At 45.5% G+C, this 27,885-nt stretch overlaps 1 protein-coding gene across 2 annotated transcripts in view; it reads right to left on the bottom strand.

Moving 5' to 3' along the window:
• Nucleotides 1-27,549, bottom strand: part of tmem131l (transmembrane 131 like) — a 31,684-nt gene extending 4,135 nt beyond the window's left edge. The window contains exons 1-24 of one of the 2 annotated variants that reach the window (XM_062477278.1): nt 27,292-27,549; nt 26,521-26,594; nt 24,242-24,285; nt 15,431-15,502; nt 12,879-13,002; nt 12,302-12,418; nt 11,802-11,903; nt 10,346-10,423; nt 7,296-7,461; nt 6,042-6,100; nt 5,834-5,939; nt 5,396-5,504; nt 5,052-5,196; nt 4,703-4,876; nt 4,170-4,239; nt 3,836-3,959; nt 3,674-3,743; nt 3,420-3,529; nt 2,729-2,798; nt 2,371-2,504; nt 1,616-1,758; nt 827-1,013; nt 442-627; nt 26-175 (exon numbers count right to left, since the gene is read on the bottom strand). In XM_062477278.1, coding sequence (XP_062333262.1) covers nt 26-175; nt 442-627; nt 827-1,013; nt 1,616-1,758; nt 2,371-2,504; nt 2,729-2,798; nt 3,420-3,529; nt 3,674-3,743; nt 3,836-3,959; nt 4,170-4,239; nt 4,703-4,876; nt 5,052-5,196; nt 5,396-5,504; nt 5,834-5,939; nt 6,042-6,100; nt 7,296-7,461; nt 10,346-10,423; nt 11,802-11,903; nt 12,302-12,418; nt 12,879-13,002; nt 15,431-15,502; nt 24,242-24,285; nt 26,521-26,594; nt 27,292-27,415 — 2,738 coding nt within the window. In that variant the 5' untranslated portion in view covers nt 27,416-27,549. The remainder of the gene's footprint in view (nt 1-25; nt 176-441; nt 628-826; nt 1,014-1,615; nt 1,759-2,370; nt 2,505-2,728; nt 2,799-3,419; nt 3,530-3,673; nt 3,744-3,835; nt 3,960-4,169; nt 4,240-4,702; nt 4,877-5,051; nt 5,197-5,395; nt 5,505-5,833; nt 5,940-6,041; nt 6,101-7,295; nt 7,462-10,345; nt 10,424-11,801; nt 11,904-12,301; nt 12,419-12,878; nt 13,003-15,430; nt 15,503-24,241; nt 24,286-26,520; nt 26,595-27,291) is intronic. The other variant, XM_062477277.1, reaches the window with a different exon arrangement.
• Between the last annotated feature and the right edge of the window lie 336 nt (nt 27,550-27,885).

Below are 27,885 nucleotides of genomic sequence, written 5' to 3' on the forward strand. Positions count from 1 at the left end.
CTATAAAAGGTGTGTTTTTGCCTACTTGACTCCGTTGGGCGTGATGTTGTTGACGGGAACAACATCTCTAGACAGCACCGTGTTGTGGTTGCTGCGCGGGCCGGGGTTGGAGAAGTCACTGAGGATGTACTGGGCCTGGTGGAAGGCCATCAGACACACACCCACCAGGGAGAAACTGGGACGAGGAGAGGAGGACGAGGAGGAGGGGGGGTTAGTCAAGACCGGCACCATTCCAGATATGTAACATCGCAAAGCCTCCGTATCGATGAACCTGGTCATCTTTTCACCCCCTTCACATTGCCCTTAATAGCTCGAGTACACATCTGAATCAATGACTGTGTTCAACCAGAAGTGGCTCCTGGCTAAAGAGCTTTGTTGTGGCTGTAGAAGTCTTGAAGCCAGCTTTGGGGTTATCTACAGTGATGCAGGGTGTTGGCGTACCAGGTGAAGCTGAGCGTGGCCACCCAGAAGGTGTCCTCCCAGCCGGGGCCGGGCACCACCTGGGCACACAGGGGCAGCATGTGGTGGGGCAGCGTCACGTTGAGGGTGAAGGGGAAGGAGGAGCCACGCGACGTCGACAGGGTCAGGTCCCGGATGACCCAGGACGAGGTGAAGTCTGGGGTGAAGCTGAGGGGAGCAAGGGGATGAGGAGAGGTAAGAGGGAATGAGAGAAGAGGAGGAGGACATGGAGTTGAAGCGGAGCGGGGCGCAAGATCAACACGGAGGTCAGAGTAATAACAACATAAATGTGGTAACCTCATGACAATAACCCATGAATCTAGTCAAATGATGTCATTCCTGGCTAAGCACAGGATGCTCCACGTACGCGATGGTGATCTCCGAGGTCGTGTTGTGATCCAGGATGAAAGGCCGGCACTGCAGCACCTCGAAGCCAAAGCCCTGGCACTTGTACCCGTTGATGCTCATGGACACGACACTCAGCGGCAGCTCTCCGGCGTTCTCCACCTTGAAGCTCTTCTGGATGGAGAACGGAGGCTTGGCGCTGCGCAACCCTGAGAGGAGGAGGAGGAAGAGGGTGGAGGGTTCGTGTTTAAATGACTACAATGTCCAGTACTCCATCCTTCCTCGCTCACCTCCTCAGCACTAGATCACCAGCTGGCCCCAATCACCGATTATCCCGCTCATTTCGGGTGGCTAGCATCAGTAGTGCAGCAGTGCCAAGTAAATCGTATTGCTGATTGTTTGGTGGTGATTATATAAGTCTGGTACCTTGTTGTTTACATCCTATATACAGTTTCTTTCAGGCGCATTTCATTTCCCCTTTTAAACCCACCAATATTCAGTTATTTATGGCACTTTTTCCTGTTTGTGTGTGGTAATCTCTTCCTTTTGTTTCCTATAAAGGAAAGCACATGGCTTCCCCGCACTACTTCCAGACGTGCAGAGCTTCCTACAGAGCTTCCTACAGAGCTTCCTACAGAGCTTCCTACAGAGCTTCCTACAGAGCTTCCCCACACATGGGGTGATACCAAAAGCATTAAGTAGTTAGTTACATGTAGTGAATAGAAGCATAATGTAGGTCAAATTGAAAATCCACTCATTTCAGTCCTGTCTGTGTTCTCCCAGGCTGAGCAGCAGAGTAGCACTGTCTCACCATTGCGGCAGTCCATGAGGGTGGACTGGGGCACGTTGAAGCGCAGCGAGGCCCCAGGCCCCGGCAGCTTCCCCCCCACCCTCAGCAGCTCCTTGGCCCCATGGCCCCGCACCGTCACCATGTCAAACACCGTCAGGTTGTTCCTGAGAGACACATGCACAATCAACCAAGCTGTCCATACACTCTGGGTTCACCGGACAAGGTTTGATTTGAACATTTGTGGGGAGAATGTTTTTATTTAAAAAAAATTATCATCACCCTATATGTTAATATTGGTACACATATCTCCTTACTGTCTGCCCCTAAAACTATGGGTATCACTGAGTATTCTGGTGCATGATGGGTAGAAGCCGTGGTACTGTGATAAGGTCATATGGTACATATGACCTTATGTACAGTATTATCAAACTGCTGTACAATCCACCCCTTTAAACCTGATCCTGCCATTATCTAACCAAGCACCAGAAGAAACGAGAAATATACATTAGAAAAGCCACGGTTCGTCACAGCTGTGTGTGTGTGTACCTGATGAGCAGGATGGTGGTGTGTGTGTGTGTGTGTGTACCTGATGAGCAGGATGGTGGTGTGTGTGTGTGTGTGTGTACCTGATGAGCAGGATGGTGGTGTGTGTGTGTGTGTGTGTACCTGATGAGCAGGATGGTGGTGTGTGTGTGTGTACCTGATGAGCAGGATGGTGGTGTGTGTGTGTGTGTACCTGATGAGCAGGATGGTGGTGTGTGTGTGTGTGTGTGTACCTGATGAGCAGGATGGTGGTGGTGGGTTTGTGCTCTGAGGGGGTGAAGACCACCCCCACCTCTCTGGTCTCCCAGGGCTGCAGAAGCAGCCGGAGGACCCCCTCTCCCCTCACGCCCCCCGCACCCTCACCCGCCTGTCAGAGGAACACACACATGCTTTACATTCAATGGTGTCTTTTTAAAAACTTTCTTTAAACAAGAAAGGTTAGATACTTGTTTTTTCAGAAATCTTTATAGGTTATAGGCAAGAACTGTGGTTGTGTTAAGAAACAACAGAGACTACTTTATATTATTATCAAAGCAATATCCCATCGTGTACCAACAATACTTCATTTCCCAGTGTGCATTGTGTCCTCACCTTAGGATGTGAAGCAAGTAGGGTGAACTCATTGGTGCTGATGTTGACAGACAGTGGGCTTATATTGAACCTGGAAAACATTAAAGGACAGTTTGACCATTTTGAAACTTATACGTGCAATACCTTTGTTGAATAAACAAATACAATCCTGCTAGTACCTAACTTTTCCTAAAAGTGTCTGTATTTTCATTTTCTTTTATATAAATTACACAAAAGGCAATATGATGATGTGAAAGAAAATATTATCACTGAACTATTTTGGCCGCATGGCATTTATATTGTACATCTTCCCCACAGTTGAAGGTTGCTTAGCAACTATCAGTGTCTCTGTCACAGACTTGCAGTCATGAGTGATATCGCTAATTTGCTTACAAATACTAATTATTAGATTTAATTGACTAATCAGTACAATAATTGAATAGACTAGAAAATGCTGAATGAACTGAAATATTTTAATTAGGTATTTTTCATAAGACTGGGAGATTATAGACTTTGAAATCTAGCATAATGGCAGCCATTCTAGTATTAATCAGAGATGGCTTAATCAATAACTATGACTAGAGCATTGAAGTGAACTGATAAAGCCTTGTAAGTGACTTGCTTTCATTAGTACATAACTCATCCATAGTACAGATACCTAGATATAGATCAAGTGTGTGGAAGGGGGGGTGTATTGATTTAGAATCTGTACCATTTGGTAAGGAGGTCTAGGGCCTCCAAAGGGGCAGGGTACAGAGAGAGGCTGCAGATCTCCATGGAAACCACAGAAGGGGTGGGATTCTTCAGAGTGAGCTTCTTCACCTGAGAGGGAAGACAAAGACTGGTCCTGAACTGCCATAAACATTCCTAAACGGTCATGAAGAGTCCTGAACAGTCATCAAACGGTACTTGAGTGCTGGACTGAAGAAGCACAGGCTTCCATCATTCTGCAATTCTGTTCCTTACCTTACTCTCATTGACTGGAGTTGGACCAAACTCTAGAGGAGAGGGGGGCTCAACTGGGAGTCTGGGCCACCTGCAGAGATGAGACAACTCCAATCAGTATACACATTCATTTGAAACGAACTATTCAGATCTACAGGAATCCAAGGGGCATGTGTGTCTCACCTGCAGGGCAGCTGGTCTTTGCGGCTATGCCACTGAGAGGAGAGCTCAGCAGCGAGCTGGCTGTCCACAGCCCAGGAGAAGGACAGGGAGTCTGGGACTAGAGAGAGCTGCCACTGGTCCTGGCCTGGCCCACACACACACACACAGCAGTTTAGTAAGGGGTGGGTCATACACTGGCGGCATGAGCAGAGCCCGCACATACACACACAGATTTTATATACATATCCCAGCTGGGGCACCGGTAATCAATCCTAATGGGTATTATACCTGTGTGTAGCTGTGTCTGAGCACACGGGTATAATACCTGTTCAGATGGATGAAGACTGTGTCTCACCTGCTGCTGACAGCCTGAGTGGACAGAGTCGTCCACACTCCCCTTCTGCAGCAAACACTGCCTCCCCCTGCTGGACGGAGGGAAACATGCAGACAGCTGTACAGTAGAATTCCATAAAAACATGCTGAAAGATGAATACATAACAAAGTATACCAACATAGAGTCTATAGCCTGTTTTTAAACTAAGTAAAGACAAACACATATCTACATTTGCTGTTTCTTTGTATTGTTTTTATGATAGTTTAGTGTGTTCCATTTTGCTAATCCGAATACCCTCTTGGGATAAAAGGAAATCCAACAGACAGCTAGGAGGAGCACGCAGGGACTCTACCTCATGTTAGCAGCTCTTCCATCCTGACCCTGAAGAGCTACCGTCCTGTAGGTTTTTGCTCGGGTCTTATCAACCAGCTTAATGTTAGAATCAAGTGTGCTGGACTGGTGTTGGGAGCGTGAACCTACAGGGAAGGTTGCTCTCTAGCGAACAGGGTTGGACACAGCTAGTACCCATGTATAGGATTGTGACGTCCCCTTACCTTGTCCAGGCAGGAGTGGAGGTGCAGGGGCAGCTGCAGGGTGAGGCCCAGGGTGGTGGTGAGGCTGAGGCTGAAGAGCATGTTGAGGGGCAGGCTCCTACTGAGGAGCTGGAGGGTCAGGACCGACCTGCAGTCACCCTGGGGGACTGGCACCGGACCACTGAAGTTCACCATCTGGAAGACAGGGGGCGCCAGTCAGCAATGCAGGACATGATATTAGGAACTCTGCTGCTGTCAGCTACTGAAACACGCAAAGTACATGTCTACTCCACTAGATACATCAACTATATAAAAAGCTACTTTTGTAGTGCTCAAAGTTCAAAACGTGGGGTGCTTCTGGTTTTGGTACCTTGAGCACTCCTTGTGTGTCCTGGGGGAGGCTGGCGTGGGTGATGGTGAGGGGGATGTTGAGGGGGTTGATGAGCCACAGGTCCACTAGCCCTGCCCACCTCTGTCTCACCTGCAGCACACTGGACAGCTCCACCCACGGGCTTCTACACAAACAGGAAGGAGTTCTGAGTTCTTTCATTCCGAACATGTACTGCTGTGCTCATTGTGTCAACGCCACAAGGTCTCATGGCTTTACGTCTACTTGCTTGTGTTCTTTCCAAAGCTTAGGTGTAACCCCTGAATTTCCTCTTTTCACAGAAGAAATGCAAATGAGCAGCTTTGCAGGTCGATATCAGGCCTTACCTGTGTGAGATGTGGAGTCCAGGGAAGATGCTGAACGTGAGGTTTTCCTGGGCCTGGAGGTGGACCTGGACATGACTGGAGCACCTTCCCCCCTGGCCGGGTAGCGACTCTAGACACACAGTTACAACAGCCTGGGTCAACCTGGGGAAGTGCTCAGCATGGTTTTACTCTGCCACTTCTGCTTTTTGCTACCCTGCACAGCATTTTCAGCCAGCAACCTACAGCAGAGCCACAAACTGGAATTGACACTAATCTGAATGCCTCCTGCAAAGCTTAGGATGCACTGACCCAAGAGAAGTGTGATTTTTTGAAAACGGCCTCAGAAACAGGAAGTCGAACTGTTCCTTTCTAAATGGTTATTAGAGATGGCGGTGGTGGTTGCAGTATATATGTCGCAGTCACCATGGTGACAGATGTCTGGGCGGGGCTGGGACTGACCTCTGCAAGCCAGCGTGGCGACCTGGATCAGATTCCTGGTGTCGGCTTGGAGCACCACCTGGCTGATATCCAGAGTGGCATCTACTTTTGATAAGAGCTGCATGTCCTGAGGAAAGCCACATATCATGTTACAACTGTTTTTACATCCTAATTGTATTGTCAAAGGAAATATGTGTATATATTATTTCATGTTGTTGCCAAAACTTACTTTTACATACAGCTTTTTCACTCCTGAATTTAACATATAAACTGCTACTTTGGGCTCCCCTGTTGAAAAAAACAAACAAAAAAAACATGCACGTTTCTGCTTATAGCCCCAAGACCACTCACTGGCAAATGAGCGACCTTGCATCTGCAAAGCAGCAAAACCAGATTGTAATTAAGAGTATGTGGTCTCCTAACACTCCACTGGCCCACAGCGCCACTGCAGCAGCTCTGTGGAGGAAAGTGCTGAGTTGACACCACAGAGGGGCTGGTTACTTTGGCTCACTGCTTTCCTTTCAACCTCCCTGTTGCTCTGCGAGGGAGCCTGGGGCACTAGGGGATGAAGCACCTGCTAATTTCTCCTCCTTCCTCTCCTCATTGATTATGTGCTGCACTGCAGATGCCAGTTATGGCTTCAACACTGTACATCTAGCCAGTTCAAGCCTGTTTTCCTGTAGTGATCAACAACAGCTTATTTCATCATAAACCTTGAATAAGTTGCAACATATTCTATTTGTAAAGGACAATGAGGTGAATCCAAGTTGCAAATGGACAAATAGTTTTTTCAAAGCCACCTCTTCCATGGACAAAACACGTTTCTCTGGAAGGAACAACTTAAGATCTTGAATGGCGAGGGGCTTTTACCCTGCTATGAAACCAGAATGGACACACTCCCAGCCCCATCAGGACGTGCAGAGATGCAGGGAAATCTGGGGTCCAGGGACCAACACTAACCTCATTACACCAGACGTCTACTCTCTCTGTCCTTGAACGTAAACAACATTGTTACAGCTATAACTGCTGAGATAGAGATCAGGAACAGCCAAACACAGCGGTCTGGGCTCCAAAAGAGGGAGGACAGTAATGTTGGTTTTGAAGCTGTGGGATCATACAGATCCTATAAACTGGTCCTGAGTCAACTTGAGGTCGATCCCTTTCCTTTCATGGCTAACTATTACAATTAAGGAAGGATAATCTGATATAGACATGGCCCATAGTGGTTTATAGCCCTACTACAATTTCCTGTTCCAAAGCCAAAAAAAGGAAGACAAGTGAAGATAAGAACATTTGATATGGTGATATTGCCCTCAGACAAAGCTTAGGAGAAAACAGTAGTTGAGAGTCAAGCTGAGAAAGGTTGACAGGAGAGTATACTGACTGGTATGTCACCCTAGAGAGTAAGCACTCACAAACACACATGCAAACCCACACCTCCAGGTTCTTCTGTAACACACTACACACATTTTGCGACACTTACCTGGGATGGCCCCTTGTACGACCTCGCCCGCGGCAGGTGCTACCAGCGCCACCAGGATGTGCTCAATGACGTACGGCTTGAGCTTGTCCATGTCGGCGGGCCGCTGGGAGCTCTCGGCCAGGCTGATGTGGAGACTGAGGCTGTCCTCGTCCCGCAGGCACGATCCCTGAGGGATGCAAATAGGAAGCAGCCACGATCACACACCACCAGAGACGTGGAAGAGAGAGACAGAGACAGAGAGAGAGAGAGAGAGAGAGAGAGAGAGAGAGAGAGAGAGAGGTAGGAAGTTTATGACATAATCAAATCAATCTATGTCAAAAATAAGTGCGGGATAAAAATTAACAATAAAAGAACGGACTTCTCAAATCAAATCAAATTTATTTGTATAGCCCTTTTTACACGCAAGCATGTCACAGAGGGCTTCACATATGCCCATAGAACTGCCCCTCAACCAACCTAAACCCTCAAGGAAGACAAGGAAAAACTCCCAAAAAACTCTCAACAGAAAAAAAAAAAAAAAAAAAAAAAAACTGGGCCCTGACAGTAAACTTTAAAAAGTCTCAAATAATGATCTTCCAGAAAAAGCCCAGATCTCAGGAAAACAAACATAGATTCACTCTAGGAAACACCACACTAGAGCACACCCTGTCCTATGACTACCTGGGGATCAAAATTAGTGCCTCTGGAAACTTTGGACTGGCAGTGAATGCGCTGAAGGAGAAAGCCTCTAGAGCCTTTTTTGCAATTAGAAAAAAAATCCATAAAATAGACATACCAATCAGAATCTGGACTAAAATATTTGATAGCGTAATAGCACCAATAGCTCTATATGGCAGTGAGGTATGGGGTCCACTCAGTCAGCATGACTACACTAGATGGGACAAACATCCAATAGAGGCCCTGCATGCTGAATTCTGTAGAATTATATTGAACATACAAAAGAGAAAACACCCACCAATGCATGCAGAGCAGAATTAGGCCAATATCCATTAATTATAAACATTAAAAAAAAATCACTAAAATTCTGGATACATCTCAAATTAAGTCCCCAAGATACTCTGCAATTTGAAGCACTGAAAACCCAAGAATTGAACCCCCAAAAGAGTCCTCTCAGTCAGCTGGTCATGAGACTAATTAACCAACCAACACCTAACATTGCCCCATCTCAGACCAGCACTGCGTCACAATCACCAATCAGAGTAAACCAAATTGTCCAACAAACCAAAAAGGCCTATCTGGAACATTGGAACAACCAAACAAAAAAACAAAACAAACTAAGTTGCTATCGGGACCTAAACAGAAACTATGAATTGGCTAAATATCTTTATACTGTAAAAGACGTAAAACAGAGACAGATTCTGACCAAATACAGGATCAGTGACCACAGTCTGGCCATTGAAAAAGGCAGACATAAGAAAACCTGGTTACCAGAAGAGTCCAGAGTGTGTGGCCACTGTACTACAGGTGAGGTAGAGACAGAGATGCACTTTCTACTACACTGCCAACGGTACAGACATACCAGACAGCATTTCTTTTATAAATTTAAATCCCTTGTACCATCATTCACCACACTGTCTGATAATGAAAAGCTAAAAGTGCTCTTAGGGGAGGGACACACAGCCCACCTATCTGGACGATTTCTAAAAGAGTGCCATGAAATCAGGGAAAACCTGAATGTAATGTGACCAGCCTTGAAATCCTATTTGTAATATGTGTTGTCCATCTCAATGTAGCTATTTACTTAGGTTGTGTTTGTTTCGATTTGTTGTTTTCTGTTCTTGACACTATTGTTATTACGACATGTTCCGGACAATACAGACTGTTGTTCCTTATGTTGTTTTTGAATATTGTTGTTGATGTATGGTTGTCTGTTATTGTGTGTGTGTGTGTGTGTGTGTGTGTGAGAGTGAGAGTGAGAGTGAGAGTGAGAGTGAGAGTGAGAGTGAGAGTGAGAGAGAGAGAGAGAGAGAGAGAGAGAGAGAGAGAGAGAGAGAGAGAGAGAGAGAGAGAGAGAGAGAGAGGAGGGAGGCAGGAGGGAGAGGGGCAGAGAGGCGGGGAGGGTGAGGACAGGAGGGAGGGAGAGAAGGAAAATGGGGATGTATCTTGAAGGAGGGGAGAGACGGAGCATGAAGGGGGGAGTGGGAGGTGCTTTGTTTTCCTAGTACACTGTATGTAAATATACAGGCAAGTAAAGAGAGGTAGCAACTTGCCCCCGTTTCTCTCCTCCTCCTCAGTCTTCACGCTGACAGATCTGTATCGGAGGGGTGCAAAGCCAGGCCTGTCTGCTGACTGGGAAGCCAGGGTGGAGACCGGACTTATCTTAGTGGCTGGCTGGGGCCCCTAGCCCTGGCCAGAAGCCACTGGGACCCACGCCTACAATAACAACGCTAACCCCACCACATCCCCCTAGACTACTGACCTCGTCCTCTCTGCTCTGTAGAGCTCTGCCCAGCACTATGGTTTGAGCGTAATATAAACGTACCCAGGGTCAGTTATTGAACAGGTCTCCAGAACTTGGTTAGAAGGGGGCTAATTCTAGACCAGCTTCTAACACCAACTATTCCTTTTTTTCTCAGAATCTGTAAAACCTAAGGCTAAGCGGAAAAGATTATGTTGGTGAGAGTGTCTCTTCATCCTCTGATTCCTGGTTCCTGGGAGCTCGCACACATTCACGGAGTCTCGTGAGAAAGCAATTAAAGAGCCAGTGAGAGGTCTCTCCCTCTCCCTCTGGGCTGTGAGCAGGAAACCGACTGTATTCAATATATCACAGGTGGCACATTGCTTCACTACACCACTCTCATTTGCTAGTGCATCTAATGGGCATACTGTGTGCTGTGGCCCAGATCCTGATCAGCGATTTCCTTACCATTGTTTCCTTATCACCCTGGTGTGCTAACAAATAAGCTGCATGTTTAGCCCCAGAACCACAAACACACAGAAACTAGCCCTACAACGAGTTTGTCTTAAATAGGTATGAATAAAGGTCATCCATTGCAGTGTGTATTAGCTGTGTTGCAGTAGTTATAACTGAGGTGTGAGTGTTAAGTTACCTGAGGTTGGCTGAACCAACTCATGGGCAACCTGCATTCCAACAGTAGACCCAGTATGGTGATGTTGGATGTGTCTTCCTGTACAGAACAACAACAAAACAATAAGCAGATGCATTGCTTTTGAATTCCATTACAGCTAGGACAAAAAATAAATAGATACACTACCGAATGAAAACATGGTCAATGATGCAGAAATGGCAAAAATGTAATACTAGTTTCAACTGTCTATTGTCTGTTATAAATCCTTGACAAAGAAAGTGTTGCCCTCTGCCTCTAAGCTTGGCTCAGGGGGCAGTGTTTATACAGCATTGGACTTGCTTGTGTATCAAAATCATATCAAAAATGGTGAGCTCAACATTGTGTGTGCCATTAAATAACGGTGAGTGAGTGAGTGTGAGAGTGAGAGTGAGAGAGAGAGTGAAAGAGAACCAAATAAATTGGAATCTCACTGCTAAGGCTTGGCCTATATTTAAACCTGTTTATGCGCCGCATTACAAAAGCTAATACCACAAACATCGTTTGTGCACGCAGCATGCTCCCACTCATCTAGTAACAGCGAGCCCACTTCTGTAAACACCCCTCTCAATGGGAGACAATGGCCAACACTTCCACTGAAGATGAGCACCAGAGGCTGCAGGTGTTCATTTAGATCTTGAACTAGAAAACATGAAAACCCTGCAGAGCCACAGCTTTGCAGAGCCAAGCCCCACCGTTACTTTGATATTAAAGAGCAGTTAGTTCTTAAAAGTTCCTTTTTAGCTACAAAACCAAATCATCAAACATCAAACAAGGTTATACCTGGAACCTTGTGTCAGAGAGTTCCCCAGCAGGGACACGCAGTTCTACATAGCCCTCAATTTATCTGGGAGCATAGTGTGGCTTAAGAGCCACATAGCTAGTTGCGTGGAAAATGTTGCTAAGTGGGTCCCGCTTTAACTACTGTAAACCACTTCAGAGGGGAACAGAGCTGCATTCTGGGAAACGCAGAGCACTCACAAGAGTCACGGCTCACAGCACAAGATGACATTTTGTGACAGCCACCTCACTTCCTGTTGTGGAGGCGAGTGCTTGCTCTGAGGAGGACCTGACATACAAGTTTGCCAACGCATGTGCATGTGTTCTTGCACATCCCTCAGAGGTGTTTATGAGTGCATGCATGAACGTGTACGGAATTTCAAAGTGAGCTGTGTGATATTGGAAGACAACAAGTGTCTGTGAGGGGTCGCGTCAGCTCAATTTTCAGGACAAGCTCAGTAGTGCAAGCTCAGCTGCTGGGTGTCACATATCAACCGCTACACTGCAGGGTCTACTGTACACACAGTGCAGAGAGAGGGGGAGTGAGAGAGATAGTGAGACAATGAAAAGAGAGAGAAATGGAGAGAGTGAGAGATACATTAAGGGGAGAGGAAAAAAAAGGGAAAGAGCGAGACAGAGAAGGAAGACAATAGAGACACACCTGAGTTTGGGTCAGCTTAATGCTCTGGATGTGAGGGAATATTAGCAAGCTGTCCTTCTGGTCAGACCTTAGAGAGGCCTGCTGGACGCCCACACCAAACACCTACAGAGAAGGAGGGGATATTAAAAGGCACTCAGCATTTGGCAGCGTACTGTACAGTGCAAGTCACGTCATATACTACACCTATTATTTTTCAGGACTAACAGTCTAAACACACAACAGAACTTGGTACACTCCCAAATCTCGGTTAAAGTACTGTACATTACTTGTGACAAAATACTGAGGTCATGAGTTGAAGGGTCATTTTTAGTCAACAAATGTGGTCATAAGAAACAGAACAAAGCAGAGCTGGACTGATATTACTGTTGAATGGTTATTGCTGTATATTAGCCAAACATCTCACTAGAGATATTATGTTATCCTGGCACCAAGAGGAACAGCACATCTGTTTTTTGAGACACCCAAGCTTCTCCTTTGGGTCTGGGGGACATGTGACTGACCTGGTATGACAGCACGCCATGGGCCGACGTGTTTATAAATAAAGAGTTTTCTACGCTGCCCTCCTCGGTGGGGAGGAAGACCAGTTTAAAGAAGGCCTTCCCTCGGGGCGGAATCACCTGAGGGATGACACATGGAGGGGTCAAAGGTTACACTCCCTGTTTCCACCAATCAGACAAGTCTTATCGGAGGTGAGGGAAATGACTTGCTTTTAGGCTGTTTTAAAACATGTATGTGTTCAGTTCAGTTAGCAGTTATACTACGTGTAAAAAGAGGACATTCAGAGATGAAGACTATGTATTGTACTGCTGGTTGCCCTATGAGGCTGGGATATAAATAAGTGAGTTCCAATGGAGGTTTAAAGTTTAAATACACATACTGGTCACCCAAGGGCCAAACAGAAGGAGGGGGCAGGGAGGGAGGTGTGGGTGGATGGGTGGGGGGGGAGGGGGGGGAGAGAGAAAGCACAAATTATTGAGAGAGGCTGGTAAAACAAGGTTGTGACCAAGCAAGAGCGAGGGAGGGGAGGGAGTAATTGAGTTAGAGAGAGGCCAAGAACACACACACACGCACACTTACCCTTCTGTGGAAGGAAGGCATGTGAAAATGTCTGCTGGATGTAAACATTGCCAGCAGTGTGACTGGAAGTTCCTGACTGGGGTTGTGTATGTATATGGTTTCTGCTCTTGGCAACCCCAGTGGTCTACAAAAAGGACACACACAAAAACACACAGTACACATTAGCACCAAACGTTCCTCACCCAGTGTAGTTCACATCTTCAAGTTCTTAAACAGCACGGTTATTTTGTAACTTAATTTTCTCACTAACAAAACTGATCTGTATTGTGATTAACTAGTTTTAAAACTAACCAATACATTTGACTTGTATGGGTTTAATGTATTGGTTGGAATGTTTTGATTATTTTACACACAGACAAAACAACAGGCTACATGTGTATGCAAAGATCTAACTCCTCCAGACAACTGACAGTGAAAAAACAAGCATTTAGTTTGAGATGTTCTAGAACTCTCAATCACAAACGGTACCATGTTTGGACATGGCAACCATCCTAGTTGTTATTGGGCAGTTCCATGGCCTTCAGAGAGCAGCAGACAGGCTAGTGTCCTGGCAGGAACACAGGGAGAGAGCCCTGCAACAGCCATGGTGACCTTTAGTGGTATGCCTATCCCTCCCACCTCATGCTTTCATACTCTGAGCCGTTTGGAACACTGAAAAGGTTTAAGATCAAAGTTGAATGTCCCCTGGGGGCATAAAAATGTCACTCCCTGTGAGATAATTCACAGAAAAAAATGTATAGAAAGAAAATTTAATTGAAAAAAGAGGTTGAATTATTGTAGGCCTTGGTAGTCCCCCCCAAATTCCAGCCTGAAGAACCTTAGTGATATTGTAACCATAAAAAAAGCGATTTATCATAGCAATAAAAACTAAACAAGTGTTGTTCTGTCAGATCAAACTCCATTTCCTGCCACACCCATAAAATATGTAAGCTGCGAACTGTAAACCTTACAACTGTGTTAGGATATGCGTCCATAGCTTATGAACCATAAACACTGGAACTATAAGGTTACAGCCAATGTGACTACAGGCATGGGCAGAGCAGTCTCCTTTCGCCCATGACTCTCTGGTGCAGTTTAGCAGTTCTGCTGCTAATATGCTGTTGGGATTTCAGCACCAAGAAGTTTATTTTCCCACTCTTATCTGCCTGCTGTCAAATGCATTCCCATGTTGCTGGGCAGGACATGGGACAGGGGGTGTGTGTTTTGACCGTCAGCTGGGAGCGGGGAGGGAGGAGGGACACAGACAACCCTGGGTCCTGAGAGAGGCACGTGGACTGTAGCCCTGCAGGACAGCACTGATGTCATTAAACAGTCAGAGTCAATAGGAGTCTGTTTGTGCATGCCTGCTTCTGCCCTGCACACCAGTGCTACCAGGGACAGCTAACGTTGCGTAACAACACCCCGGACAAGGCCACTAGACACTGGCTAGCTTTCTACAGCACTGTTAGCCGGTGGGAGCTGTTGTGCTTTGGTAGTCTCTTACAGGCAAGCACTGTTGCTAGCTACACTAGGGTGTGGGACGCTGTATTTGGTGATAAGCAGTGTGGTATAGGAGTCCATGCTTAAACGACTAATTTCTTGCTGCCTGGATAATTACATAAATCTCCCTACATAGGTAAATACGATTATTTAGATAAGCGATGAAAAAATAATCTTCAGCCGTTCTGCACAAAAATAAAGGACAGAAAAAAACTATATAAACAGAGCAGACAAAAAGAGCAAAAAAGACTGAGCAAGAGTCAACAAAGATGTCATACAAAACATGAACGACTTGTATGCTTTTGCTTCAAATAGCTGCTCTGCGGAGGCCTTCCAAGCACAACAAAGCGCCTGCTATTCTGGTAGTTTGGGGATCTGGGAGGCTAAACAGAAGAGTTGTTAACCTTTGGGCTGAGGGCAGCCCCTTCCCCCAAAGTCCCTCGCTGATGGGAAAGAGAGCTGGCATCCATATTTGGTCTGTATCTTTCTAAGAGTGGTTCCTAAAATGAAGAGCGTTCCTACCCTCGACTTGCAGCTGTTGTCGTGTTCGGAGGACGATTCACTTTCTACCGGGATGTTTCCCTTGGCTGACATGAATCAGACTTGGGGTTAAGCAAAGATTGTGGATATCCCACTGAATTTATTGTACGTCTCTTCCAGACACTCACTCTTTTTGTCACATCACTCTTTAAACTGTTGTGGGGAGTCAGGTGGCTGAGCGGTGAAGGTATCGGGCTAGTAATCTGAAGGTTGCCAGTTCGATTCCCGGCCGTGCAAAATGACGTTGTGTCCTTGGGCAAGGCACTTCACCCTACTTGCCTCGGGGGGGAATGTCCCTGTACTTACTGTAAGTCGCTCTGGATAAGAGCATCTACTAAATGACTAAATGTAAATGTTGCCATGTCCGGTTTGTTTAATCATGCAGCTACCACTGGTCCAATTTGGATTGGGCCTGGTAGACAGTGATGCTAGTGATTGTCTCAAGAGCGATAATGACCTTGTCTATGTTAGGGTGGGTAAGGTGTTGTTTAGACCAATGGTGAGTAACCAGGAAGTGAGACAGGAGTACTTACTGCATCCCAAACTCCAGAGCTGGGGGCTGGAAGCGCAGTGACCTTCCATTCTCCCGGGCATATGAAGAAGTGCTGGAAAAAGAGGGGGGGAAACATTCAGCACTTGATCACTTAAAGAACTTAAACAGGTAATTTGAATACCAAATTTCAAGAGAGCGAGGTGAGAAGACAAACATGGATTTAGCATAATTAGCATGTTCAGCAGGGACAAGTTCAACCACACGACACAAGCCGCCAAACCGGAACCACTAATACCTCTGGCGGCTCCTTAAAATGCTGACTATCCTGCTTAACAACACCACTGGAGTCAGGGGGAGGCCAGACCACGTCTCGCTCGATACAGGGAGGGGTGAAACAGCAACAGCAGACGGATACGATGGAGGGTGGGTGTCAGAGATGATGAATTAAGGAGATTAAATGAAAGCCCCTTGTTCACCAAGCAATTTCACACTGTTCTGTGAGGGACCTCAAGTGGAAGGAGGTAGAAGACAATTCAAACCGAGCCGTGCCATGCCGTGAGACACGGGAGACCTCTAAAAAGCTCTCTGAGGTGCGTTCAATTTCAGAACGGAGGGCAGAATAAGCATCTGGCGCTTTCAAAACCTACACTATGGGATCTAGGAAATCTGGCATCTAGATCTCCAGAGATCTCTCAGGATCTAGACATCTTGTGGAGGACCAGTAGTCTGAAAACTGAAACAGGTGTCACAGACAAAACTAAGCACAATACTTTAGGGAACAATGACTCACGTAAAGGTCATTTCAAGCCTGGCCCCAATGACTGTCTACTGACATAACATTTGCTGCTTGGTTTGCAGACTTCACTGCACTGTGAGTAAAAGACAACCCCCTCCAATTACAAGCCACACTGTAACAACCGGAAGTGGTGGGACTGGAGCATGGACCTGACAGCTTTTCAAAAGTCGCTGTGGTTTGGCTCGGACAGCAAAACCATGAGTGTTGCAGAACATGTTTGTCTCACTTTTCTGCAATGAGGCCAAAGCACGCACTATTATTGCTTCAACACCAAGAAATTGCTCCAGCTTACACCCCTTGCATAAGAAAGAGGCAACTGAGAGACCACCTTTTGGTGTTTGAGGTATTCAAAACACAATGTGGGGCTGATCTGTGAGCGCTGACATACTTTAAAAGAAGGTAAAGACACTTCAAGGGAGGAAGTATGTATTTGAGGTTACAGTCAAAGAGAGACGGTTCCATTCCAGGGCTTTCTCAATTTCTGTCACACACACACACGATGACTGGTATGAGGTCACTGATGGCCCCCTGCTGCTGCAACGTGTCGGTCATGGTGGCAGTGTGTGTGACATACTGGTCTAATGAGTCCTGCGAAGGAGGACCGCACTGCAGGGAGGCACCAGCTGCAATGGGTGTGTGTGTGTGTGTGTAAAAATAGGATCTCCTTCTGTTGACAGATGGGAAGGCTGACACAGCTGGATGTTTGAGGCTGGGTATGTAGCAAACATGACCTCCACATTAATTTGTCAGATCAGTGACATGACATTCCTGTAAGGTCCTGTAAGGACATGTCACTTGTGGGAGTCCTCAACACACCTTCTTCCCATGGGGGAAAATGAGTCAATCCCACTAACTGAGAAGCAGTGTTTCCACACTGGGATAAACCAACTGCTGGATTGCAAAGGGGGGTTGGGAGCGGGTTCTCACTGTTAAAGCCAGTGCCAACTGTGGTTGCCTTGTCCAGGATTTCAGCAGGTCATCTCTACACTACTCAAATACCCAGTAAGTGGTGAAGAGTAGAGTAGAATAAAGGAGTAAATAGTATTAATAGAATAATGGAGACTGAATGGAAAAAGACAGAAAGTGAGAGGCTAAAGAGAAAAAGGAGAGAGAGACAAGAGGCTGAGATTTGTTGCAGAGAACAGGACAGAACGTGCCGTCTTGATGAGCCCACAAGCCTCTGTGATGACTGTGCAGGTACTGGGTGTTTCCCTGAGGTGAATCTCATGGTAGATCTGGAACACTGCTCCTTCCCTTTCTACCTCTCGTGCTCTTCATTGTCATTCATTCAGTCAAAGACTTCTTAAGCTCCAGGACCCCAGAGGCTCACTGTCACAGAAAGGTGGTCCTCAATCTATGCATCCAAGCAATTTATGGTGGTGGAGTGGTTATGAGTAGACTGGGTGCCGCCGCCCCCCCCCCCCCCACACACACGCACTTTAACTGCAGGGGTGATTATTCACATTACAAACTACCCCTCATACCAGTCACCGCCAGCAAACTGCCACCTCCACTTATAGCATTCTAGGATCTGCGTCGCCAGGCGAGCTAGCGGGGAGCAAGGCCGCCAGCAATGTGTGGTGGTGGGGGTAAAAAAAGACGACAGAAGGGTAGGGGGGGGGTGGGGAGTGGATGGCATGGAGAGTTCATGCTCTGGCCACAACCCTGGGCGAATGTGGGGAAGGGGGGCTATTAGGAGCGAATGGGATGTTCGAAACTATTATGGGAAACTTGCACAATTGGATAAACCGCTTCCACGGAAGCACGCAAATCAGTGGTACACAAAAGCACCGCGTCTCTAATCCCGTTCCTATCTAGGATGGAGATAGCTCTTCGTAAATCGCACAGTGAGAAAGAAATTGTCTCGTGCTTGTAATATTACCAAATGCTAGTGTGTAGTGTGGAAACTTTAAAACATGTCTTTTACTGGAGAGAGCCCACATGCCTCTGTAGGGAAATAACTGAGCAGCAGTATTTGAATACAATTAATATACAAACAAGAGTATGAGGAAAAAAAACAGGAAGTATACATGACAAGGCAACTGAAAACAGGAAGTAGGCATGACAGGACAACTAACATTCAGAAGAGAGAGAAAGAAAGTGAGAGAGAGATGCCCTACAAATATTTGACTTCCTGTTTTGAGTTGTACAGGAAGTAGGCTAGAAGTCCCTTAAACTGAGGGGGGGGGGGGGGGCTTCGGTCAGTATACGCAGGGCTCAACATTAACAAGCATTAACAAGCCCACTCTTGATTTGCCAAATGTGCGCCCCACGAGCTGCAAAGTTATTTATGCATTTAGCAGATAGAAAAACATATGATTGATGTTAACTTTTACAATGCAAATTTTTTTTTCTGGTATACGGTTTAAATCTAACGTCTTTCCAACGTATAACACCCAGCTAACTATGCTACAGACTGTTCTCTGCTAGTGTAGCAGGTGTGTAGCAAGGCTGGATTATAATAAGTGAGAAGCACCAGCAGCCTTGTCATGGATAACAGGAGGGCGTCAATTTATGCTGAGACATTCAGGCCCTGTGCTGTGGATGGTGTCATAAATTACTTCAGGCCTGCGACCAATGAAATACCAAGTAAGTACGCAATCTATTACGCATTCAACTTTCCAATCCCTTAGAGTGTCTACAAAATGGAAAGAATATTGTAGCCATAGGAAAACCGATTTGTTCTCCATAACCTCACAGCTCAGCCTCCAGGTTTGAGAGTGAGGCTGGGAGATGTTGACGGCTCTCTGGGGAGATGTTGACGGCTCCCTGGAGAGTGTCCAGTGATAAGGTGTCTCTTCTGGTCTGTGCTCCATTGACCTGCCTCTAAAGGGGAAGACCGTCTCTGACTCGAACGGAGTGTGCTGGCTAATTAGCCGTGCGAGTTGAGGAGAAAAAAAAAAAAGGACAAAAGGAAAAGAAAAGAAAGAGGAGAGCGTCTAAATGAATCTGCTGTGAGGCAAAGCTAAAGTGGAAACTGCAGATTATAATATGAAAGCTGCAGCCTGAGCACTAGTTATTAGCTTGCCACTGGTCTCCCCTGTTGAGTGTGTGGCGGTGAGACAAAAGGTTTTTTTGGGCTCAAGATGAATATGAGTGTCTTGGGAATACAAGGTGAGGACAAGCTCATTACATTCAGGAAACCAGTATTGTTCACATCTCATCCGCAACTGTGCTAACATCATCATATTACATCACCACAACATAGGCCTAAAGGTCAAGGCCAATGACACATGGAATCAGGAGAATAGCTATAATAGGAAAGGGGAGTAAATAAAACTGAATCAGAAAGGGTTTGACCATTTCTTCATACCAACAATAACACTAAAGTAACATCTGGGCTTGTACCTGAATGTACAAGTTGGACTCCCTATTCTCATAACTTCTATTCGAGCACTGCTACTCTGCCCTGCATATCAGAGTAAACATCAAGTCTACTTGCAGTAAGATGAGTAATAAGGGAAGCTTGAAGACAGCTACAGGGAGAGCTACAGAGAGAGAGAGAGAGAGCTACAGAGAGAGACAGAGAGACAGAGTGTGAGAGAGTGGGCGTTGAACCAGCAGGAGGTGTGAAAATGTGCACTCCCCACCACTCATCTGTCAGCTTTGCACTGGGACATTGCTCATCATTGATTAATGGTGAGGGGAGAAAGAGAGACCTGGGGAGAGAATGGAGGAGAGAGAGAATGGAGGAGAGAGAGAGCTAGAGCAATGGTAGCAAAACGATGGATGAAAGCAACAGCAGAAGCAGAAGCCGTCCCCACTGAGGAGGAGCCAAGCAGTACAGATTCATGAAGTGGGTGATGAGGAAGAAGAGGGGAAAGGAGTCAAAGGATGAAAATGGCCAGAATACTGTGAATGAGAGCGCCTAAATGGGTGCTTCTGGACTCATCCCTCAGATGCGCTCGTCCTACAACTCCTACACACAACCTTATTCAGCCAAACATAGCTCTCCTTGTTTCATAAGAGGGGTGAGATGAGGGGGGCGGGGAGAGAAAGAGAGAGATCGAGGTTTCCACCTGCACAAATCCTTTACACACATGCAGTGTTGAGAAAGAGACACATTTCTCACACATCATCAATGCCCTCCACTGACTTCAAGTAATGTAGCTGACACTAATTCTAAACATGGCACAACCGTTTCAGAAGCACTGGATGCCAGAATCCAAAGCAGGAACTGACTGCGATAGCCCCACTGTACGGCCAAATGACCCATGGCTAAAGCCAGTGCACCAAACAGTAGCCATTGACCCTAGCTGCCTGAGAGAACATTTGTTTTCACAATTATATACTAGTTGATTTCTCTTTCTCTATTATGCAATACAGTTGATTTCTCATTCTCTCCCCTCTCCTTTTCTCTGTCCATAGAACTGCTAGTTATTCATACCTCGTCAGATAATATTAAGCCCTTCCCTGCTCACTCAAGTGGACGAGAAGTGTGTGTGTGTGCGCGTGTGTTTGGTTCAAAGGTCAATGAGGTTCTCTCCCTCGGTCGGAGAAAACTGCCGTGACAGAGCCATCTGTGTGTAGATGCCTGACTGGGACGCTGGCTGACAGCTGATATGATTTGATTCTGAAAAGGAGTCGGGCTGGATCAAACTCACCATTGTTAGTGTGGCCGACAGGGGACTGGTTTTCCTCCAGTGACCCACTGCCTAAACCTCCCCCTAACCCTCCCCCCTTTTCTCATGAACTTTGGAAAAAAAAGAGAACTTCTACAGTAAACACAACAAAACTTAAAACAAGGATGCTTGTTTTGGTAATGCTAGAAACTCGGTGTGACTGAACGCCCTTCGTATCTCGCACACACCTCAAGTTAGCTGTTTTTATATTTGTTTGCAGAAGGAGTGGTTGAGCCTTTACCACGAGCTGAGTGTTTCTGTTGAACAAAGAGTGACAGCCCCTGAAGAAACGGGCAGCTCCTCGGGGGGTGGGGGGACGAGCCGCCCAACAAGCACAGATCTCAAGGCCCCTGACCGACGACCATGGCGGCCAAATACAGCTTCAGCTGAACCGTTTTGCTCTTAAACTTACCTCAGACAACACAAACATCAGCGATGACCTCATTCGTATCATTTCTCTAGATAAACATGCTCCCAAAGAGCACTGAGGAAACAGAGAAGGTCAAGTGCTCTCTACAGCACTACTCTGCTCTCAAACACAAATGAATAATATTTTCATTTGGCAGACACTTCCAACGCAACTTACTGCAGGGGATTGGAACCTGCAACCTCTTGATCTGCAGTCAAATACTACCACTGAGCTATGCCTATCCATGGCGGCCTGGTCAGTAGTGTCCAACATAGTGCTGGGTGCCATAGCGACATGCAACAGGTGAATTATTGAATAACACTCGCTTACTGAGTCATTCATCCCAACCCTATTGTGCTGGTCGGCCCCCGAGGCAAGATGTGTAGCTCTCTTCAACAGGCGTGTGACTACCTGCTCTACTGTAGAAGTTGTTAGATGCTTGTATTTCTGCGAGGGAGCGACGGAATGGTGTAACACATTCAAAGTGTGCCGTTATACTCAGTCTCAGCTTCCTCTGTATGCGTGTGTGTGTGTGTTCGTATTTGTGTGTGGGCGCATGACAGACAAAGAAGCGGCCCCCATCACCCAAAATGCTTTTCCTTTCAGTGTCCTCTCCCCCACCCCCACCTCACATGCATGCCTGTAAAGAAACACACAGAGCAAGACAAAAAAAACACACACGCACTCCACAACCACCTACTGTTGCTCCTCATCATGTGTCTGCTGATGCTATATAGCTGCTTTTCACAGCTTTGTGTGCTAAAGCTAAACTATGCAGAAAGGCATGGTTCCTCTCATGTTATGAGTCCTCATCTAAAGATACCTGCATTATGTACCATGTTCTCACCCATACATAACCCTTACTTGAGCATGACATCTGAGCTCTAAACGGTATAGCTGATAAGAACAACACTAATGCACAGCATGAGCACCATTCCATGTGACACGCGTGCCGTTGCATGACTGAAGACAACCAGCAATATGGCATCTTGGTCTGTCGATGATTCATTGAGTGTGTGTGGTGTGTGTGTGTGGGCAGTGCACTAATGTGTAGGTTCGCTAAGTGTTCTCTCACTGCAACAGAGTGAATGAAGAAGAGAGGAAAATTGGAGGACAAATAGAGAAAGGGGGGATGGATACAGATTTAGAGATGGAAGAAGGGATGACAGACAGAGACCCTCATGAACCTACAGACAGAGAGGGAGAGAAGGAGAGAGAGATAGACAGAGAGGGAGGTCATTGGCCTGCTTCCTATCTCCAGGCCACTGTTGTCTGCAGGCGGGAGGAGACCGATGGCAACCCAGGCAAGAGGCTGATAACCCAGGCACGAGAGCTAAGTCAATAAGGAACATGCTAGCATCCAGTTAGCTCACTAGAGTTACTGATGAGCTAACTGGAGACTACCAAAACACAGCATATTATGTCAAATATATACTTTTGTACTAGCATTAAGGAGTGTTGCACTCCTTACGTAGTAGTATAGTGTAAATCTGAGGTTTGTCTAAATGTAGGCCTCAAATTATACAATGACTCACTGATATGACCAATTATACAATGACTGTTTGTCTGTGTGTCGAGTAACTTAACCACCCACAAGTTTTGTTGTGAAATTACAACATTTAAGAAAACGTTCTGTTCAGAACGACAAAAACAGAACAGAACATTTTTGGGGTTGGAAGAAAAGACAATGGTGGGTAAGATGTTAACTTGATACAGGCCTTTACCCTCCCCCTCCAGACAAGTTCAACCATTTTAGGGCTTAGAAAGAGTGCTGGTGGAGACATCACTGCACTTTAGTGACAGGTTGAATACACAGTTGGCTGGGGCTCTGAGAATGTGTGTGTGTGTGACAGTGGGATGGCTTTTAAAGGAAGCCGACACTAAACAGCCACAGAAGTCAGTCATCAGTTGGCAGCCTCTGAGGATCCTGAAAGCACGTAGATGGGAGGGGGGGGGGGGGGGCAGGGGGCTCATTGTCAAATCTTTAACACTTATTGTTATGAAAACAGGCCTTCTCTGGCCTAGAATAATTCAAATAATCCTCAAGTAGTTTGAGTGGAGTGAGACAATGAAGAGCTACAATGCCGTTTCTGTAAACATACTAACTGGCTGTATTTATTACAAAACTGTAACACTGAAACTAAAAACAAGGAACTTCATAGGAGACTTTTACTCGTTCATTTCTCAATGTCTGGTCCTGTGGCTGCCATGGCAATTCATCTACACTGCTGCCAGAGCCACTATCAACACATTCGCCTTGAGTTCTGTGCTGTAACTTACTTACTGTTTGTGAGGAAATTCAGCGTACTTTTCCGATGTGTTGGGAAGAGCAGACAGTTTAGTCGACTGAAACAAGCCAGGCACCATAGACCTCCCCTCCATTTTCTTTCAAGGAGTTCTAAAATTAGTCTGGAATGTAGTACTGTGCCTCTCTCTCTCACTTTTTCCCCCCTCTCCTCTTCTCATACATATCCCCACACACTTACACCAACATAAACAACACACATATGGAGAACAAAGTTCCTCTCTGGACCTAGATTCACTGAGCTTCATCACTCCCAACAGCACAGTTTCGGAACATGCATTCATAGTGGGTCGTGTATATGACATGAAGGACCCTTATGTCCATCCTTCAGCCTTTGTGACGAGTTGACACAATCGTCACAGTGTGTAATCAGACGTTTTATTCCACTATACACATCTTCACCTTCCCCTGTCTTCCACTCTGTTGTCATATGAAACACAACACCAGTCACCAACCTTCTACAGCATTGTCACAGCCCAGCTCACCTACCTACCCACCCACACTCTAGCCTTGCTTTCTCTTCTTGTCTGTCTGTCAACTGGTCTTTCCACATGAGCATGGCCAGCGAAAAAACTGCTTTCTGATCACAGAGGAAAATGAATCCCCCTGTTGTGCTTTCTCTCACTTGACAGTCACAGGGGCAGGTATGCATGTGTGAAAAAGAAAACAGGCTTTTCTCTCGCTCCGCTCTCCTCAAGAGACCAGGTGTGATGTCTTACCTTTCTTCCAACGGAAGACTGTCTGTTCGTCGCTCTTCTACCAGCTGTGAAGATAAACAAATGAGCCGTTTAAATCTTCATAAAACAACTTAATGCGATCTACTTTAGATGTCTCCACACACAAAAGCCATATTGTGTAACTAATAAAGATCAATATGTGTGCAAAAACACAACAGTCATCCTTTGTATTTCAGAATTCTATTGTCACGTTTTTCTACCTAATGATCATTTGGCCCACTTTAGCATTAAATAGTGATTCATTAAGTGTGTTCAGCAGTTGATGGTTTAGTCTGTCAAGTAGCTTAAATAAAATGTAACTTAAAGTAGCTCGTTTCTTTGTTTCCGTGGGTCTATTGTCTTAGTTGCATGATAACAGGCGACTAATACTAATATCAAACATAGTCTTGGAAAAAGTGTGTGCCTATCAACAGACATAACCATCACAAGTGGCAGTAGAGTACAGTATTAGGTGTGGGATGTTCCAAAACATTTTATTCATTTAGCAGACACTTTTGCCAAAGAACATCACAGATCAGAAATGCATTGTTCCGGTGGTTGGAGTATATATATTTTACTAAGCACTGTGCAACAACAACACCTTAAGTACAGTGCAACAACAGCTCAACTATAATATGACCTCACGAACAGTTTTGTGGTTGCCGTCTGTCACGAGACAGTACGGTTATATTCTGCAGTCTGTTGTGACACTTCTGCAGTCTGTTGCAAGACCTGTTCACCTGCTAGTGGCAGCTTGCAATGAGCAGAGCTTAAACCAGAGCTACCTTGTAGCCTTTTCTCTCTCAACGTTCTGGCTAGGGCATGGCTTCATGAAACTACATGGCCATGCCAACATTGGCAATCTGCTTGGTATAGTACATTAGCTTTTTTTCTTCTCTTTACATCTGGATGGAGAATGCTATTAAGTGTTTACCCACAGAAAACTTCTGGATATGAAATATCTACACATTGATATATGACATCTTAATGAACCAGTTTTACATATTTCAGCATAGGTGTGACATCCATACTAGTGGTAAAATAGGATGCATATCTTTATGCTGAGTACATGCTCCACCCAATACTCTAACATCAATATCAGTGCTGGAGGATTATATAAACCAGACACACACACATACGCGCACACTGCAGCCCTGTTCCAATCGAGAAGGCCTCCCTGTGAGTCAGTCCTATCTGAACCTGACACACCCTCGATTGCCAACCTCCCCAAAGTTTGTCTGTGGACAGGCAAGGTGGGACCCATGCAGGGTGGAGGTAACAAAAAGCAAAAACAAAGAAAAAAAAAGAAAAAACATATGGAATATGTTAATCTGACAAATGGAAAAGCCAACGTATTACTTACTATTAGATGACTAGTTTTACCCACATCCACATAATACACAAATATGCCTTCATTTAACATTTACTCAAGATTGGTCGTTTTCATTTAGTTTCACAGGATGGAAAGTGGTATAGAACACTTGATATAAAAGCAGTGTCCAGTTAGTGGCATCTGGCCACTTCTATTAATGTGGTCTGTGAGTCAGAAGCTGACTTCACTGATAAGATGAGGAAAAACATTTAACTACTGTGCTCCTGCTTGAGAGAGTGTGCATGTGTGTGTTCTCCAGGTTACATAACTCCTCAAACATTGCTGCAATGTACAGTGCAGCCTCCTATAAATGCAAAGCACTCCGCAGTTCTGACAATGCATGGCTTGAAATTGTGAGAATCTAGGAATGATAACAAACCATCACGGTATGACAGATTAGGAACAAGTAATAATTAATGCAAAAGGTTTTGTGACATTTGCATTTTCCTAGCATGATTTATATTTAGCATTACATTTCTAACAGCACTCCAATTGTGCAGTCACTGCCTATAACCAGCCTTATCTCGTAAATGGACATTATGTACAGACTCAGAGCATTGAACAACGGGCCACATGGCATTGTATATAGAAGGTGGCTCAGCCCTGGCAGCTTCTTCCCGCCTCGCTCTGGGTTCTCCTAGCAAGGGCCATCAATTCACGTTTAGAGCAACAAAAGATGCAACCGATAATCTGAATTGTACAGATAGAATTGTACAGGTAGAACATGTATGGCGATCTAGAGTGAATGTCACCGTCGGGTTTAAAGGTTCCACGGCACGTGTAAAACTGGAGCCAAAATCGTAAACAATGGGGTGATCTGTTAAGCGCGTATAGTGAGGATGGGTGAGTCATAACAGAACGGACGTTTAAAAGGCTTCCCGAAACGATAATTTTTAAAATTTTATTTTACCTGAACTGGGACTAATGGATCAGTCTCTTCTGCTTGCCAGACCTCGACCACGCTGGAGGACATTTGACTCAGGGCTAGAAGAGAGGTGGAGAAACAGCAGAGTACACTGTCAAACAGATCCTTCACTCTCTGTCAGCACACTGAAAACAAGACACTCTGTCTATTGATGAAAAAAATTACAGTAATCTGTTTTACAAACCATGTAGGCCTATAACATAAACAAGAGCGTTTATCAACCCGTTAAAACGTAAACTTATGGAAAGGTAGACAGAAATGAGTGTATTCGTCTAACTTGGTAGCTTGGGTTAGCTTTCGAGCTAAACACATGTACGCAGAAGTCACCTAAACATTAACGAGGGTAGCCTAATTGCGTAATTTAATATTTATATGTATTTTCAATAAAAAAAAAATGAACATAACTGTGCGTATATTAAAGCGAAGTTCTCTTTGTAACGCGACACTTCCGAAATATGGCTTGCTTATGAACAGGAAACTCCACTGTAGGAAAAAATGCTCGTTGTAGGGCGATTTAAAAAATATTTGTATCATAACTAAACGTGCATACATGCATAGGCCTACTTCAATTACAATAATCTCAGTCATTCATGTACAAGTCATGTTTGTCCACAATTCACTGGTGGTACAATACTGTAGCAATGCTGTATTAGCACAGACTTGTATTCGCTGTCAACTTGCGGTAGCAGCACTGGTAGTTCCAGCCGACATTTTCGCCACGGTCTCAATAACTGAAGAAAATGCACGTATCCAGACCTTGTAGCTGAGCCCCTCCGTGCTGAACGCAGGGCAGAAGTAGCTGTAGAATTCCGAATAGTATATTAATCCACGTTTTCCTGTGACATTGGCTGCCTTGCTGGATATCCCGTAGCCCCGCCATGCTGCTCTGTTAAAGCAGCCTGCCTGGCTTGTGTTCGCTACGCTTGCCTTTCTCTTTCTCTTCTAAAGAAGAAAACCCTACCTCTATCTCCCTCCCCGTGCCTTGCCCTCTTTCTCGCTGTGTCAAAGGAGTATGCGCCGACTATAGCCAAGTCGTTGCATTGGCCTTCCTGCGTGAGCATATACAAGCTTTGACTTAGAACATGAATGACATGAACGTTGCAAACCCTTTGCAGAAAACAATTCAACCCATGGGGTTACATTTTTGTTTCCCTATCAAGTAGTGCATACATTTGCTGCGAATAGATTACATGAGCGTATCCTGCATTCTGTGGGCCTTGTGCTAGGCCTATATGTAGGGATAGTAAATTGTGATAAACAAAATTAAATTTAAGAATATTTAAATCCGTTTCAGTGGGATATGTGCAACGGTACAGACAATCACAATATAACGCCAACAAAATAATAGCA

The sequence above is a fragment of the Osmerus eperlanus genome, chromosome 14, assembly GCF_963692335.1.
Source record: "Osmerus eperlanus chromosome 14, fOsmEpe2.1, whole genome shotgun sequence".
In the NCBI taxonomy this organism is placed as follows: Eukaryota; Metazoa; Chordata; class Actinopteri; order Osmeriformes; family Osmeridae; genus Osmerus; species Osmerus eperlanus.